General features: G+C 45.7%; 1 protein-coding gene across 1 annotated transcript; it reads left to right on the top strand.

Moving 5' to 3' along the window:
• The first annotated feature begins 217 nt into the window (after positions 1 to 217).
• Positions 218 to 9,448, top strand: LOC129856868 (adhesive plaque matrix protein-like). The gene is made up of 2 exons (XM_055924598.1): positions 218 to 669; positions 7,372 to 9,448. The coding sequence occupies exon 2, from the start codon at positions 7,489 to 7,491 to the stop codon at positions 9,346 to 9,348; it is 1,860 nt and encodes a 619-aa protein (XP_055780573.1). The 5' UTR covers positions 218 to 669; positions 7,372 to 7,488; the 3' UTR covers positions 9,349 to 9,448.
• The last annotated feature ends 3,695 nt before the right edge of the window (positions 9,449 to 13,143 follow it).

Here is a 13,143-nt window from a genome sequence, read left to right as displayed (position 1 = left end):
GACCCCTCTGGCTGGATGGCACTTGTCTGCTTGTAGACAAAATAACTCTGCTCTTCCCCTCCTCCTGTCTTCATCTCTCCTCCTCTTTCGTCGTTCAGGTGCCAATCAACTCGGGCCCGGCGTCCTGGCATCCTATCCTCTCACTTCGGCTCTGGCTAGACCCCCACTGTTGCTACCACCCATCTGGCAAGTCCCTGCGACCATCACCATCGCCGACCTTTTCAGATGAGCGAATGAATGGCGAGCGGAGACAGAGTGCAGCAGAGCCCCAGACTTGCTGACCTAAATCAATCCCCAGTCATGTCTGGGTGGAGAGAGAGGCAGGGCAGACAGGCTTGGAGAGAGAGAGAGAGAGAGAGAGAGAGAGAGAGAGAGAGAGAGAGAGAGAGAGAGAGAGAGAGAGAGAGAGAGAGAGAGAGAGAGGCAGGGCAGACAGGCTTAGAGAGAGAGAGACAGAGAGAGAGAGAGAGAGAGAGAGAGAGAGAGAGAGAGAGAGAGAGAGAGAGAGAGAGAGAGAGAGAGAGAGAGGGAGTGCCTTACCTTCACTTCACTTCCAGTCCAGAAACCAGCACCTAGTGTCGCAGCCAACCAGCCATCGTGTGGAGAGTCCTTGGGATTGCAGCGCAGAGCGGCGAGACTTTCAGGACAGACAATACAGCATCCTTTTTGGTACCAACTGCTTTTTCCCCTTTTCACCATCTCTCTGTCTCTGTCTCTCTCTCTGTCTCTCTCTCTCTCTCTCTCTCTCTCTCTCTCTCTCTCTCTCTCTCTCTCTCTCTCTCTCTCTCTCTCTCTCTCTCTCTCTCTCTCTCTCTCTCTCTCTCTCTCTCTCTCTCACTCTGTCTCTCTCTCTCTCTCTCTCACTCTTTCTCTCGCTGTCTCTATCCCTCTCTCTCTCTCTCTCTCACTCCCTCTCTTTCCTGCTCTCTCTCCTGCTTTCTCTCTCTCTCCTGCTCTTGTTCTCTCCTGCTCTTTCTCTCTCTTTCGCTCTCTCTCGCTCTCGCGCTCTCTCCTGCTCTCTCTCTATCTCCCTCCCTCTATCCTTCTCTTCTAGCAGTTATCAATCACTCTTCCTGTAACTGCATTTCTTAGCTGGTCTGCATTGATCACCGGTCTAATCTGGCCGTCACTGGGGAGGAGGGAAGAGAGGGACTAGCTAGATCTCCATCAGCCTCCCTGAGCTAGGCTGAGCCGCTGCTATGTTTACTGATCATGAAAAGCATGCAGTTACTAGCTGTATAACTCTGATGATAGAACTAGACAGTTACTAGCTGTATATCTCTGATGATAGAGCTAAACAGTTACTAGCTGAATAACAGAACTAAACAGTTACTAGCTGTATAACTCTGATGATATAACTAAACAGTTACTAGCTGTATAACTCTGATGATAGAACTAAACAGTTACTAGCTGTATAACAGAACTAAACAGTTACTAGCTGTATAACAGAGCTAAACAGTTACTAGCTGTATAACTCTGATGATAGAGCTAGACAGTTACTAGCTGAATAACAGAACTAAACAGTTACTAGCTGTATAACAGAGCTGAACAGTTACTAGCTGTATAACAGAGCTAAACAGTTACTAGCTGTATAACTCTGATGATAGAACTAGACAGTTACTAGCTGTATAACTCTGATGATAGAGCTAACCTGTCTAAGATCAGCGTGGCGCTAGCGGCACACCCCCCCCCCCCCACTGAAAAACCAGTGCCGCGAAATTCAAAAAAAATATTTTTTTAAAATATTTAACTTTCACACATTAAAGTCCAATACAGCTAATGAAAGACACAGATCTTGTGAATCCAGTCAACATTTCCGATTTTTAAAATGTTTTACAGGGAAGACACAATATGTAAAGATGTACATCTATTACCTAAAAACACATTAGCATAATCCACCATCTTTTATTTGTCCACCAACACCAGTAGCCATCACCAATTCGGCTAAACTAAGATATTTATAGCCCCTAACCAACAAAAAAACTCATTAGATGACAGTCTGATAACATATTTATGGTATGGGATAGGTTTTGTTAGAAAAAAGTGCATATTTCAGGTAGATGGCATAGTTTACAATTGCACCCACCATCACAAATGGACTAGAATAATTACAATGAGCAACGTGTTTACCTAACTACTAATCATCAAACATTTCGTAAAAATACACAGCATACACGAATCGAAAGACACAGATCCTGTGAATACAGACAATATTTCAGATTTTCTAAGTGTCTTACAGCGAAAACACAATAAATCGTTATATTAGCATAGCACATAGCACATAGCAGCCCAGCATTGATTCTAGCCAAAGTGGGCGATAACGTCAACATCGCCAAAAATATATTAATTTTTTCACTAACCTTCTCAGAATTCTTCAGATGACACTCCTGTAACATCATATTACACAATCCATATAGAGTTTGATCGAAAATGTTTATATTTAGCCACCAAAATCATGGTTAGACAATGTGAAATGTAGCTCAGCTGGTCAGAAAATGTCCTTGCGCCACTTAGACAGTGATCTACTCTTATACATAAATACTCATAAACGTGACTAAAAAATATAGGGTGGACAGGGATTGATAGACAATTTAATTCTTAATACAATTGCGTTATTACATTTTTTAATTTATCCTTACTTTTCAATACAGTTTGCGCCAAGCGAAGCTACGTCAAAAAACATGGCGTCCTAAGCCACTAAAATGTTTCGACAGAAACACGATTTATCATAATAAAAATGTCCTACCTTGAGCTGTTCTTCCATCAGTATCTTGGGCAAAGGATCCTTTCTTGGGAGAAATCGTCTTTTGGTGGAAAGCTGTCCTCTTGCCATGTGGAAATGTCAACTGCGTTCGGGATGAACTAAAAAGCGTGCCCAACTTTTCACATCGTTGCAAAAATAAATGTCCCAAAATCGCACTAAACGGATATAAATTGCTATAAAACGCCTTAAATTAACTACCTTATGATGTTTTTAACTCCTAAAACGAGTGAAAAGATGACCGGAGAAATATAACAGGCTAAACTAACGCTTGGAACAGGTGCGCGCCGGTGTCCTCTAGGCTCATGACGCAGCTCCCAAAGAATGACTAGCTTCAGGGTTTTTTCATTTGTAGGGCCTGTGAACGCGCAATCGACCCCGTTGGAATCGTCATCACGTAAAGGCATCCAGGGGAAGACGTAAGAAGTGTCCGTATAGTCATAGCAACGACAGTGCCCTTTTAAATGACTTCAGAAGAGTGGCCAACATTTCTCAAATCTGACTCCATGTCAGGGAAATTGCTGTAGAATGGGCTCTGTTCCACTTAGAGACAAAATTTCAACTCCTATAGAAACTATAGACTGTTTTCTATCCAATAATAATAATAATATGCATATTGTACGATCAAGGATTTTGTGGGAAGCCGTTTAAAAAATTAGCCAAATTAGCATAAGTAGTCTAAACAGCGCCCCCATCCCCAACAGGCTAAACAGTTACTAGCTGTATAACAGAGCTAAACAGTTACTAGCTGTATAACAGAGCTAAACAGTTACTAGCTGTATAACAGAGCTAAACAGTTACTAGCTGTATAACTCTGATGATAGAGCTAGACAGTTACTAGCTGTATAACAGAGCTAAACAGTTACTAGCTGTATAACTCTGATGATAGAACTAGACAGTTACTAGCTGTATAACTCTGATGATAGAGCTAAACAGTTACTAGCTGTATAACAGAGCTAAACAGTTACTAGCTGTATAACAGAGCTAAACAGTTACTAGCTGTATAACTCTGATGATAGAGCTAAACAGTTACTAGCTGTATATCTCTGATGACAGAGCTAAACAGTTACTAGCTGTATATCTCTGATGATAGAACTAAACAGTTACTAGCTGTATAACAGAGCTAAACAGTTACTAGCTGTATAACTCTGATGATAGAGCTAAACAGTTACTAGCTGTATAACTCTGATGATAGAGCTAGACAGTTACTAGCTGGATAACAGAGCTAAACAGTTACTAGCTGTATAACTCTGATGATAGAACTAGACAGTTACTAGCTGTATAACAGAGCTAAACAGTTACTAGCTGTATAACTCTGATGATAGAACTAGACAGTTACTAGCTGTATATCTCTGATGATAGAGCTAAACAGTTACTAGCTGAATAACAGAGCTAAACAGTTACTAGCTGTATATCTCTGATGATAGAGCTAAACAGTTAATAGCTGTATAACAGAGCTAAACAGTTACTAGCTGTATAACAGAGCTAAACAGTTACTAGCTGTATAACTCTGATGATAGAGCTAAACAGTTACTAGCTGTATAACAGAGCTAAACCGTTACTAGCTGTATATCTCTGATGATAGAGCTAAACAGTTACTAGCTGTATAACAGAGCTAAACCGTTACTAGCTGTATATCTCTGATGATAGAGCTAGACAGTTACTAGCTGTATAACAGAGCTAAACAGTTACTAGCTGTATAACAGAGCTAAACAGTTACTAGCTGTATAACTCTGATGATAGAACTAAACAGTTACTAGCTGTATATCTCTGATGACAGAGCTAAACAGTTACTAGCTGTATAACTCTGATGATAGAACTAAACAGTTACTAGCTGTATAACTCTGATGATAGAGCTAAACAGTTAATATCTGTATAACAGAGCTAAACAGTTACTAGCTGTATAACTCTGATGATAGAGCTAAACAGTTACTAGCTGTATAACTCTGATGATATAACTAAACAGTTACTAGCTGTATAACAGAGCTAAACAGTTACTAGCTGTATAACTCTGATGATAGAGCTAAACAGTTACTAGCTGTATAACTCTGATGATATAACTAAACAGTTACTAGCTGTATATCTCTGATGATAGAGCTAAACAGTTAATAGCTGTATAACAGAGCTAAACAGTTACTAGCTGTATAACTCTGATGATAGAGCTAAACAGTTACTAGCTGTATAACTCTGATGATATAACTAAACAGTTACTAGCTGTTTAACAGAGCTAAACAGTTACTAGCTGTATAACTCTGATGATATAACTAAACAGTTACTAGCTGTATATCTCTGATGATAGAGCTAAACAGTTACTAGCTGTATAACAGAGCTAAACAGTTACTAGCTGTGTAACAGAGCTAAACAGTTACTAGCTGTATAACTCTGATGATAGAGCTAAACAGTTACTAGCTGTATAACTCTGATGATAGAACTAGACAGTTACTAGCTGTATAACAGAGCTAAACAGTTACTAGCTGTATAACAGAGCTAAACAGTTACTAGCTGTATAACTCTGATGATAGAGCTAAACAGTTACTAGCTGTATAACTCTGATGATAGAACTAAACAGTTACTAGCTGGATAACAGAGCTAAACAGTTACTAGCTGTATAACAGAGCTAAACAGTTACTAGCTGTATAACTCTGATGATAGAACTAGACAGTTACTAGCTGTATAACAGAGCTAAACAGTTACTAGCTGTATAACTCTGATGATAGAACTAAACAGTTACTAGCTGTATAACAGAGCTAAACAGTTACTAGCTGTATAACTCTGATGATAGAACTAGACAGTTACTAGCTGTATATCTCTGATGATAGAGCGATATGTGGAGTAATCACATATGTGTAGTTGTGACTATGCTCTTGAAGAGGTGATGATATTCAAACCAGATAATCATCCCTTGGAAACGGCACGTAGTTGTCAGTGGTTTTAGCGGAGCTGGGATCTCCTTGTCCCCCAGCGTCTACATCGAAAGCTCTGCACCGTATTGATAACGACCGATAGGCTGATCGTCTGATAGGCTGCTGCAGCAGTGTGCTGCTATGTGGGATGTGGCTAAGGAAGGGAAGCAGCATCTGGTTGGCTGGCTATGTGGGTGTGGCTAAGGAAGGGAAGCAGAAGCTAACTGGCTGGCTGGCTATGTGGGTGTGGCTAAGGACGGGAAGCAGCATCTGGCTGGCTGGCTGGCTATGTGGGTGTGGCTAAGGAAGGGAAGCAGCATCTGGTTGGCTGGCCAGCTATGTGGGTGTTGCTAAGGAAGGGAAGCAGCAGCTGGTTGGCTGGCTGGCTATGTGGGTGTGTCTAAGGAAGGGAAGCAGCATCTGGTTGGCTGGCTGGCTATGTGGGTGTGGCTAAGGAAGGGAAGCAGCATCTGGTTGGCTGGCTGGCTATGTGGGATGTGGCTAAGGAAGGGAGGCAGCATCTGGTTGGCTGGCTGGCTATGTGGGTGTGGCTAAGGAAGGGAAGCAGCAGCTGGTTGGCTGTCTGGCTTTGTGGGATGTGGCTAAGGAAGGGAAGCAGCATCTGGTTGGCTGGCTATGTGGGTGTGGCTAAGGAATGGATGCAGCAGCTGTTTGGCTGGCTGGCTATGTGGGTGTGGCTAAGGAAGGGAAGCAGCAGCTGGTTGGCTGGCTATGTGGGTGTGGCTAAGGAATGGATGCAGCAGCTGGTTGGCTGGCTGGCTATGTGGGTGTGGCTAAGGAAAGGAGGCAGCATCTGGTTGGCTGGCTATGTGGGTGTGGCTAAGGAATGGATGCAGCAGCTGGTTGGCTAACTGGCTATGTGGGATGTGGCTAAGGAAGGGAAGCAGCATCTGGTTGGCTGGCTATGTGGGTGTGGCTAAGGAATGGATGCAGCAGCTGGTTGGCTGGCTGGCTATGTGGGTGTGGCTTAGGAAAGGAGGCAGCATCTGGTTGGCTGGCCTGCTATGTGGGTGTGGCAAAGGAAGGGAAGCAGCAGCTGGTTGGCTGGCTGGATGGCTATGTGGGTGTGGCTAATGAAAGGAGGCAGCATCTGGTTGGCTGGCCAGCTTTGTGGGTGTGGCTAAGGAAGGGAAGCAGTAGCTGGTTGGCTGGCTGGCTATGTGGGTGTGGCTAAGGAAAGGAGGTTGCATCTGGTTGGCTGGCCTGCTATGTGGGTGTGGCTAAGGAAGGGAAGCAGCAGCTGTTTGGCTGGCTGGCCGGCTATGTGGGTGTGGCTAAGGAAGGGAAGCAGCAGCTGGTTGGCTGGCTGGCTGGCTATGTGGGTGTGTCTAAGGAAGGGAAGCAGCATCTAGTTGGCTGGCTGGCTGGCTGGCTATGTGGGTGTGGCTACGGAAGGGAAGCAGCAGCAGACAACAAAGGAAAAGAACTACAAACCTCCCTGCTTCATCCCCTGGAGTATGGCAAGAGCATCGGAACCTCTCTTCCTTATCCTCCTCCATCTCCTCCCTCGCTCTCTCCTCCTGTTTCTAGGGTTGTGCCAGCGGCAGGCAGTCAGGGTGGCTAGAGACATGCATACTCAGGCTCTCTCTCTCATGTCTTGTTAATGTTATTTTCCCCTCATCTCTCTCTCTCTCTCTCCCCCCCCCCCCCCCTCTCTCTCTCTCCCCCCCTCTTTCTCTCTCTCAGGCTGGGCTGTGAAGCTGACGGTTGATATCCAGAGAGAACCAACGCCTTTCTCTTGCTGACAATTTCAAACACTTTGGTCTGATAGAGCCGAGCAGCGACCCAGTTGAAGGAATAAAAATGACATGCATAATGGAGCGAGACATCGGAGCCAACTGTCAGGAAAAATCAGGCTCTGGGAGATTAAATCATTCATGCTATGAATTTACACTTTCATATTATCTCCACCTACCCCTCATATTATCTCCACCTACCTCTCATATTATATCCACCTACCCCTCATATTATCTCCACCTACCTCTCATATTATCTCCACCTACCTCTCATATTATCTCCACCTACCTCTCATATTATCTTCACCTACCCCTCATATTATCTCCACCTACCTCTCATATTATCTCCACCTACCTCTCATATTATATCCACCTACCCCTCATTATCTCCACCTACCTCTCATATTATCTCCACCTACCTCTTATATTATCTCTACCTACCTCTCACATTATCTCCACCTACCTCTCATATTATCTACACCTACCTCTCATATTATCTCCACCTACCTCTCATATTATCTCCACCTACCCCTCATATTATCTCCACCTACCCCTCATATTATCTCCACCTACCCCTCATATTATCTCCACCTACCTCTCATATTATCTCCACCTACCTCTCATATTATCTCCACCTACCTCTCATATTATCTCCACCTACCCCTCATATTATCTCCACCTACCTCTCATATTATCTCCACCTACCTCTCATATTATCTCCACCTACCTCTCATATTATCTCCACCTATCCCTCATATTATCTCCACCTACCCCTCATATTATCTCCACCTACCCCTCCTTTTATCTCCCCATACCTCTCATATTATCTCCACCTACCTCTCATATTATCTCCCCCTACCCCTCATACTATCTCCACCTGCCTCTCATATTATCTCCACCTACCTCTCATATTATCTCCCCCTACCCCTCATATTATCTCCACCTACCTCTCATATTATCATCACCTACCTCTCATATTATCTCCACCTACCCCTCATATTATCTCCACCTACCCCTCCTTTTATCTCCCCATACCTCTCATATTATCTCCACCTACCTCTCATATTATCTCCCCCTACCCCTCATATTATCTCCACCTGCCTCTCATATTATCTCCACCTACCTCTCATATTATCATCCCCTACCCCTAATATTATCTCCACCTACCTCTCATATTATCTCCACCTACCCCTCATATTATCTCCGCCTACCCCTCATATTATCTACACCTACCTCTCATATTATCTCCACCTACCCCTCATATTATCTCCACCTACCCCTCATATTATCTCCACCTACCCCTCATATTATCTCCACCTACCCCTCATATTATCTCCACCTACCTCTCATATTATCTCCACCTACCCCTCATATTATCTCCACCTACCTCTCATATTATCTCCACCTACCCCTCATATTATCTCCACCTACCCCTCATATTATCTCCACCTACCTCTCATATTATCTCCACCTACCCCTCATATTATCTCCACCTACCCCTCATATTATCTCCACCTACCCCTCATATTATCATCACCTACCTCTCATATTATCTCCGCCTACCCCTCATATTATCTCCACCTACCCCTCATATTATCTCCACCTACCTCTCATATTATCTCCACCTACCCCTCATATTATATCCACCTACCTCTCATATTATCTCCACCTACCCCTCATATTATATCCACCTACCTCTCATATTATCTCCACCTACCCCTCATATTATATCCACCTACCCCTCATATTATCTCCACCTACCCCTCATATTATATCCACCTACCTCTCATATTATCTCCACCTACCTCTCATATTATCTCCACGTACCCCTTATATTATCTTCACCTACCTCTCATATTATCTCCACCTACCTCTCATATTATCTCCACCTATCCCTCATATTATCATCACCTACCCCTCATATTAAGCTGCATCTATTTTCCAGGTATAAGTAATGACATTAGTGAATGTTACCAGTATTGTACAATTATCCTCCTCCCATCTCCACCCATACTTGGGGTGTTAGGGTAGCCTAGTGGTTAGAGTGTAGGTAGCGGCAGGTAGCCTAGTGGTTAGAGTGTAGGGACGGCAGGTAGCCTAGTGGTTAGAGTGTAGGGACGGCAGGTAGCCTAGTGGTTAGAGTGTAGGTAGCGGCAGGTAGCCTAGTGGTTAGAGTGTAGGGACGGCAGGTAGCCTAGTGGTTAGAGTGTAGGGACGGCAGGTAGCCTAGTTGTTAGAGTGTAGGGGAGGCAGGTAGCCTAGTGGTTAGAGTGTAGGGGTGGCAGGTAGCCTAGTGGTTAGAGTGTAGGGACGGCAGGTAGCCTAGTGGTTAGCGTGTAGGGGCGGCAGGTAGCCTAGTGGTTAGAGTGTAGGGACGGCAGGTAGCCTAGTGGTTAGAGTGTAGGGGCGGCAGGTAGCCTAGTGGTTAGAGTGTAGGGACGTCAGGTAGCCTAGTGGTTAGAGTGTGGCGGCGACAGGTAGCCTAGTGGTTAGAGTGTAGGGGCGACAGGTAGCCTAGTGGTTAGAGTGTAGGGGCGGCAGGTAGCCTAGTGGTTAGAGTGTAGGGACGGCAGGTAGCCTAGTGGTTAGCGTGTAGGGGCAGGCAGGTAGTCTAGTGGTTAGAGTGTAGGGGCGGCAGGTAGCCTAGTGGTTAGAGTGTAGGGGCGGCAGGTAGCCTAGTGGTTAGAGTGTAGGGGCGGCAGGTAGCCTAGTGGTTAGAGTGTAGGGACGGCAGGTAGTCTAGTGGTTAGAGTGTATTGGCGGCAGGTAGCCTAGTGGTTAGAGTGTAGGGACGGCAGGTAGTCTAGTGGTTAGAGTGTAGGGGCGGCAGGTAGCCTCGTTTTTAGAGCGTTGGACTAGTACCTGAAAGGTTGCAAGATCGAAACCCCGAGCTGACAAGGTAAAAATCTGTTATTCTGCCCCTGAACAAGGCAGTTAACCCACTGTTCCAAAGGCCGTCATTGTAAAATAGAATTTGTTCTTAACTGACTTAACTTGTTAAATAAAGGTTAAAAATAAGATAAATGCTTCCTCCATCTTTAAATGAGCGTTGCTCTCTTCCCATCACATCCTCATTGGTTCAGAAGGGAAACACGCCGTATGTGTGTGTGTGTGTGTGTGTGTGTGTGTGTGTGTGTGTGTGTGTGTGTGTGTGTGTGTGTGTGTGTGTGTGTGTGTGTGTGTGTGTGTGTGTGTGTGTGTGTGTGTGTGTGTGTCTCTAAATCAGGGTTGCTATGTTCCCATCACATTCTCATTGGTTCGGAAGGGAAACAAACCATGTGTGTGTGTGTGTGTGTGTGTGTGTGTGTGTGTGTGTGTGTGTGTGCGTGCGTGCGTGCGTGCGTGCGTGCGTGCGTGCGTGCGTGCGTGCGTGCGTGCGTGCGTGTGTGTGTGTGTGTGTGTGCGCGCGCGTGCGTGTCTTTAAATGAGTGTTGTTAGGTTCCCATCACATTCTCATTGGTTTGATCGATGTCTTCATTTTATACTGGAATTCCTCTCCGTAATGGATCACTTGTTTATATACCTCTCTCTCTCTCCAGGGCCTGTAGTAGGAGGGCTGATCTAGGATCAGTTTATCCCTCTCTTACTCTCCAGGGCCTGTAGCAGAAGGGCTGATCTAGGATCAGTTTATCCCTCTCTCACTCTCCAGGGCCTGTAGTAGGAGGGCTGATCTAGGATCAGTTTATCCCTCTCTCACTCTCCAGGGCCTGTAGTAGGAGGGCTGATCTAGGATCAGTTTATCCCTCTCCCACTCTCCAGGGCCTGTAGTAGGAGGGCTGATCTAGGATCAGTTTATCCCTCTCTCACTCTCCAGGGGCCTGTAGTAGGAGGGCTGATCTGGGATCAGTTTATCCCTCTCTCACTCTCCAGGGCCTGTAGTATTAGTGCTGATCTAGGATCAGTTTATCCCTTTCTCACTCTCCAGGGCCTCTAGTAGGAGGGCTGATCTAGGATCAGTTTATCCTGCTCTCACTATCCAGGGCCTACAGTAGAACGGCTGATCTAGGATCAGTTTATCCCTCTCTCTCTCTCTCCAGGGCCTGTAGTAGGAGGGCTGATCTAGGATCAGTTTATCCCTCTCTCACTTTCTCCAGGGCCTGTAGTAGGAGGGCTGATCTAGGATCAGTTTATCCCTCTCTCACTCTCCAGGGCCTGTAGTAGGAGGGCTGATCTAGGATCAGTTTATCCCTCTCTCACTCTCTCCAGGGCCTGTAGTAGGAGGGCTGATCTAGGATCAGTTTATCCCTCTCTCACTCTCCAGGGCCTGTAGTAGGAGGGCTGATCTAGGATCAGTTTATCCCTCTCTCACTCTCCAGGGCCTGTAGTAGGAGGGCTGATCTAGGATCAGTTTATCCCTCTCTCACTCTCCAGGGCCTGTAGTAGGAGGGCTGATCTAGGATCAGTTTATCCCTCTCTCACTCTCCAGGGCCTGTAGTATTAGTGCTGATCTGGGATCAGTTTATAGGGCCTGTAGTAGGAGTGCTGATCTAGGATCAGTTTATCCCTCTCTCACTCTCCAGGGCCTGTAGTAGGAGTGCTGATCTAGGATCAGTTTATCCCTCTCTCACTCTCCAGGGCCTGTAGTAGGAGGGCTGATCTGGGATCAGTTTATCCCTCTCTCACTCTCCAGGGCCTGTAGTATTAGTGCTGATCTGGGATCAGTTTATAGGGCCTGTAGTAGGAGTGCTGATCTAGGATCAGTTTATCCCTCTCTCACTCTCCAGGGCCTGTAGTAGGAGTGCTGATCTAGGATCAGTTTATCCCTCTCTCACTCTCCAGGGCCTGTAGTAGGAGGGCTGATCTGGGATCAGTTTATCCCTCTCTCACTCTCCAGGGCCTGTAGTAGGAGTGCTGATCTAGGATCAGTTTATCCCTCTCTCACTCTACAGGGACTGAAGGACGAGGGCTGATCTAGGATCAGTTTATCCCTCTCTCACTCTCCAGGGCCTGTAGTAGGAGGGCTGATCTAGGATCAGTTTATCCCTTTCTCACACTCCAGGGCCTCTAGTAGGAGGGCTGATCTAAGATCAGTTTATCCTGCTCTCACTATCCAGGGCCTACAGTAGGACGGCTGATCTAGGATCAGTTTATCCCTCTCTCTCTCCAGGGCCTGTAGTAGGAGGGCTGATCTAGGATCAGTTTATACCTCTCTCACTCTCCAGGGCCTGTAGTATGAGGGCTGATCTAGGATCAGTTTATCTCTCTCTCACTCTACAGGGCCTGTAGTAGGAAGGCTGATCTAGGATCAGTTTATCCCTCTCTCACTCTCCAGGGCCTGTAGTAGGAGGGCTGATCTAGAATCAGTTTATACCTCTCTCACTCTCCAGGGCCTGTAGTAGGAGGGCTGATCTAGGATCAGTTTATCCCTCTCTCACTCTCCAGGGGCTGTAGTAGGAGGGCTGATCTAGGATCAGTTTATCCCTCTCTCACTCTCCAGGGCCTGTAGTAGGAGGGCTGATCTAGAATCAGTTTATAGGGCCTGTAGTAGGAGGGCTGATTTAGGATCAGTTTATCCCTCTCTCACTCTCCAGGGCCTGTAGTATTAGTGCTGATCAATGATCAGTTTATCCCTCTCTCACTCTCCAGGGCCTGTAGTAGGACGGCTGATCTAGGATCAGTTTATCCCGCTCTCACTCTCCAGGGCCTGTAGTATTAGTGCTGATCTAGGATCAGTTTATCGCTCTCTCACTCTCCAGGGCCTGTAGTAGGAGGGATGATCTAG

This window comes from Salvelinus fontinalis, chromosome 6 (genome assembly GCF_029448725.1).
Source record: "Salvelinus fontinalis isolate EN_2023a chromosome 6, ASM2944872v1, whole genome shotgun sequence".
NCBI classification, from domain to species: Eukaryota; Metazoa; Chordata; class Actinopteri; order Salmoniformes; family Salmonidae; genus Salvelinus; species Salvelinus fontinalis.
The sequence above is the reverse complement of the archived record's forward strand: the minus strand, read 5'-3'. Positions and strand labels throughout refer to the sequence as shown.

Coding starts and splice junctions, on each gene's coding strand:
- LOC129856868 (XM_055924598.1), top strand. CDS start 7,489: ATGACATGCATAATGGAGCGAGACATCGGAGCCAACTGTCAGGAAAAA.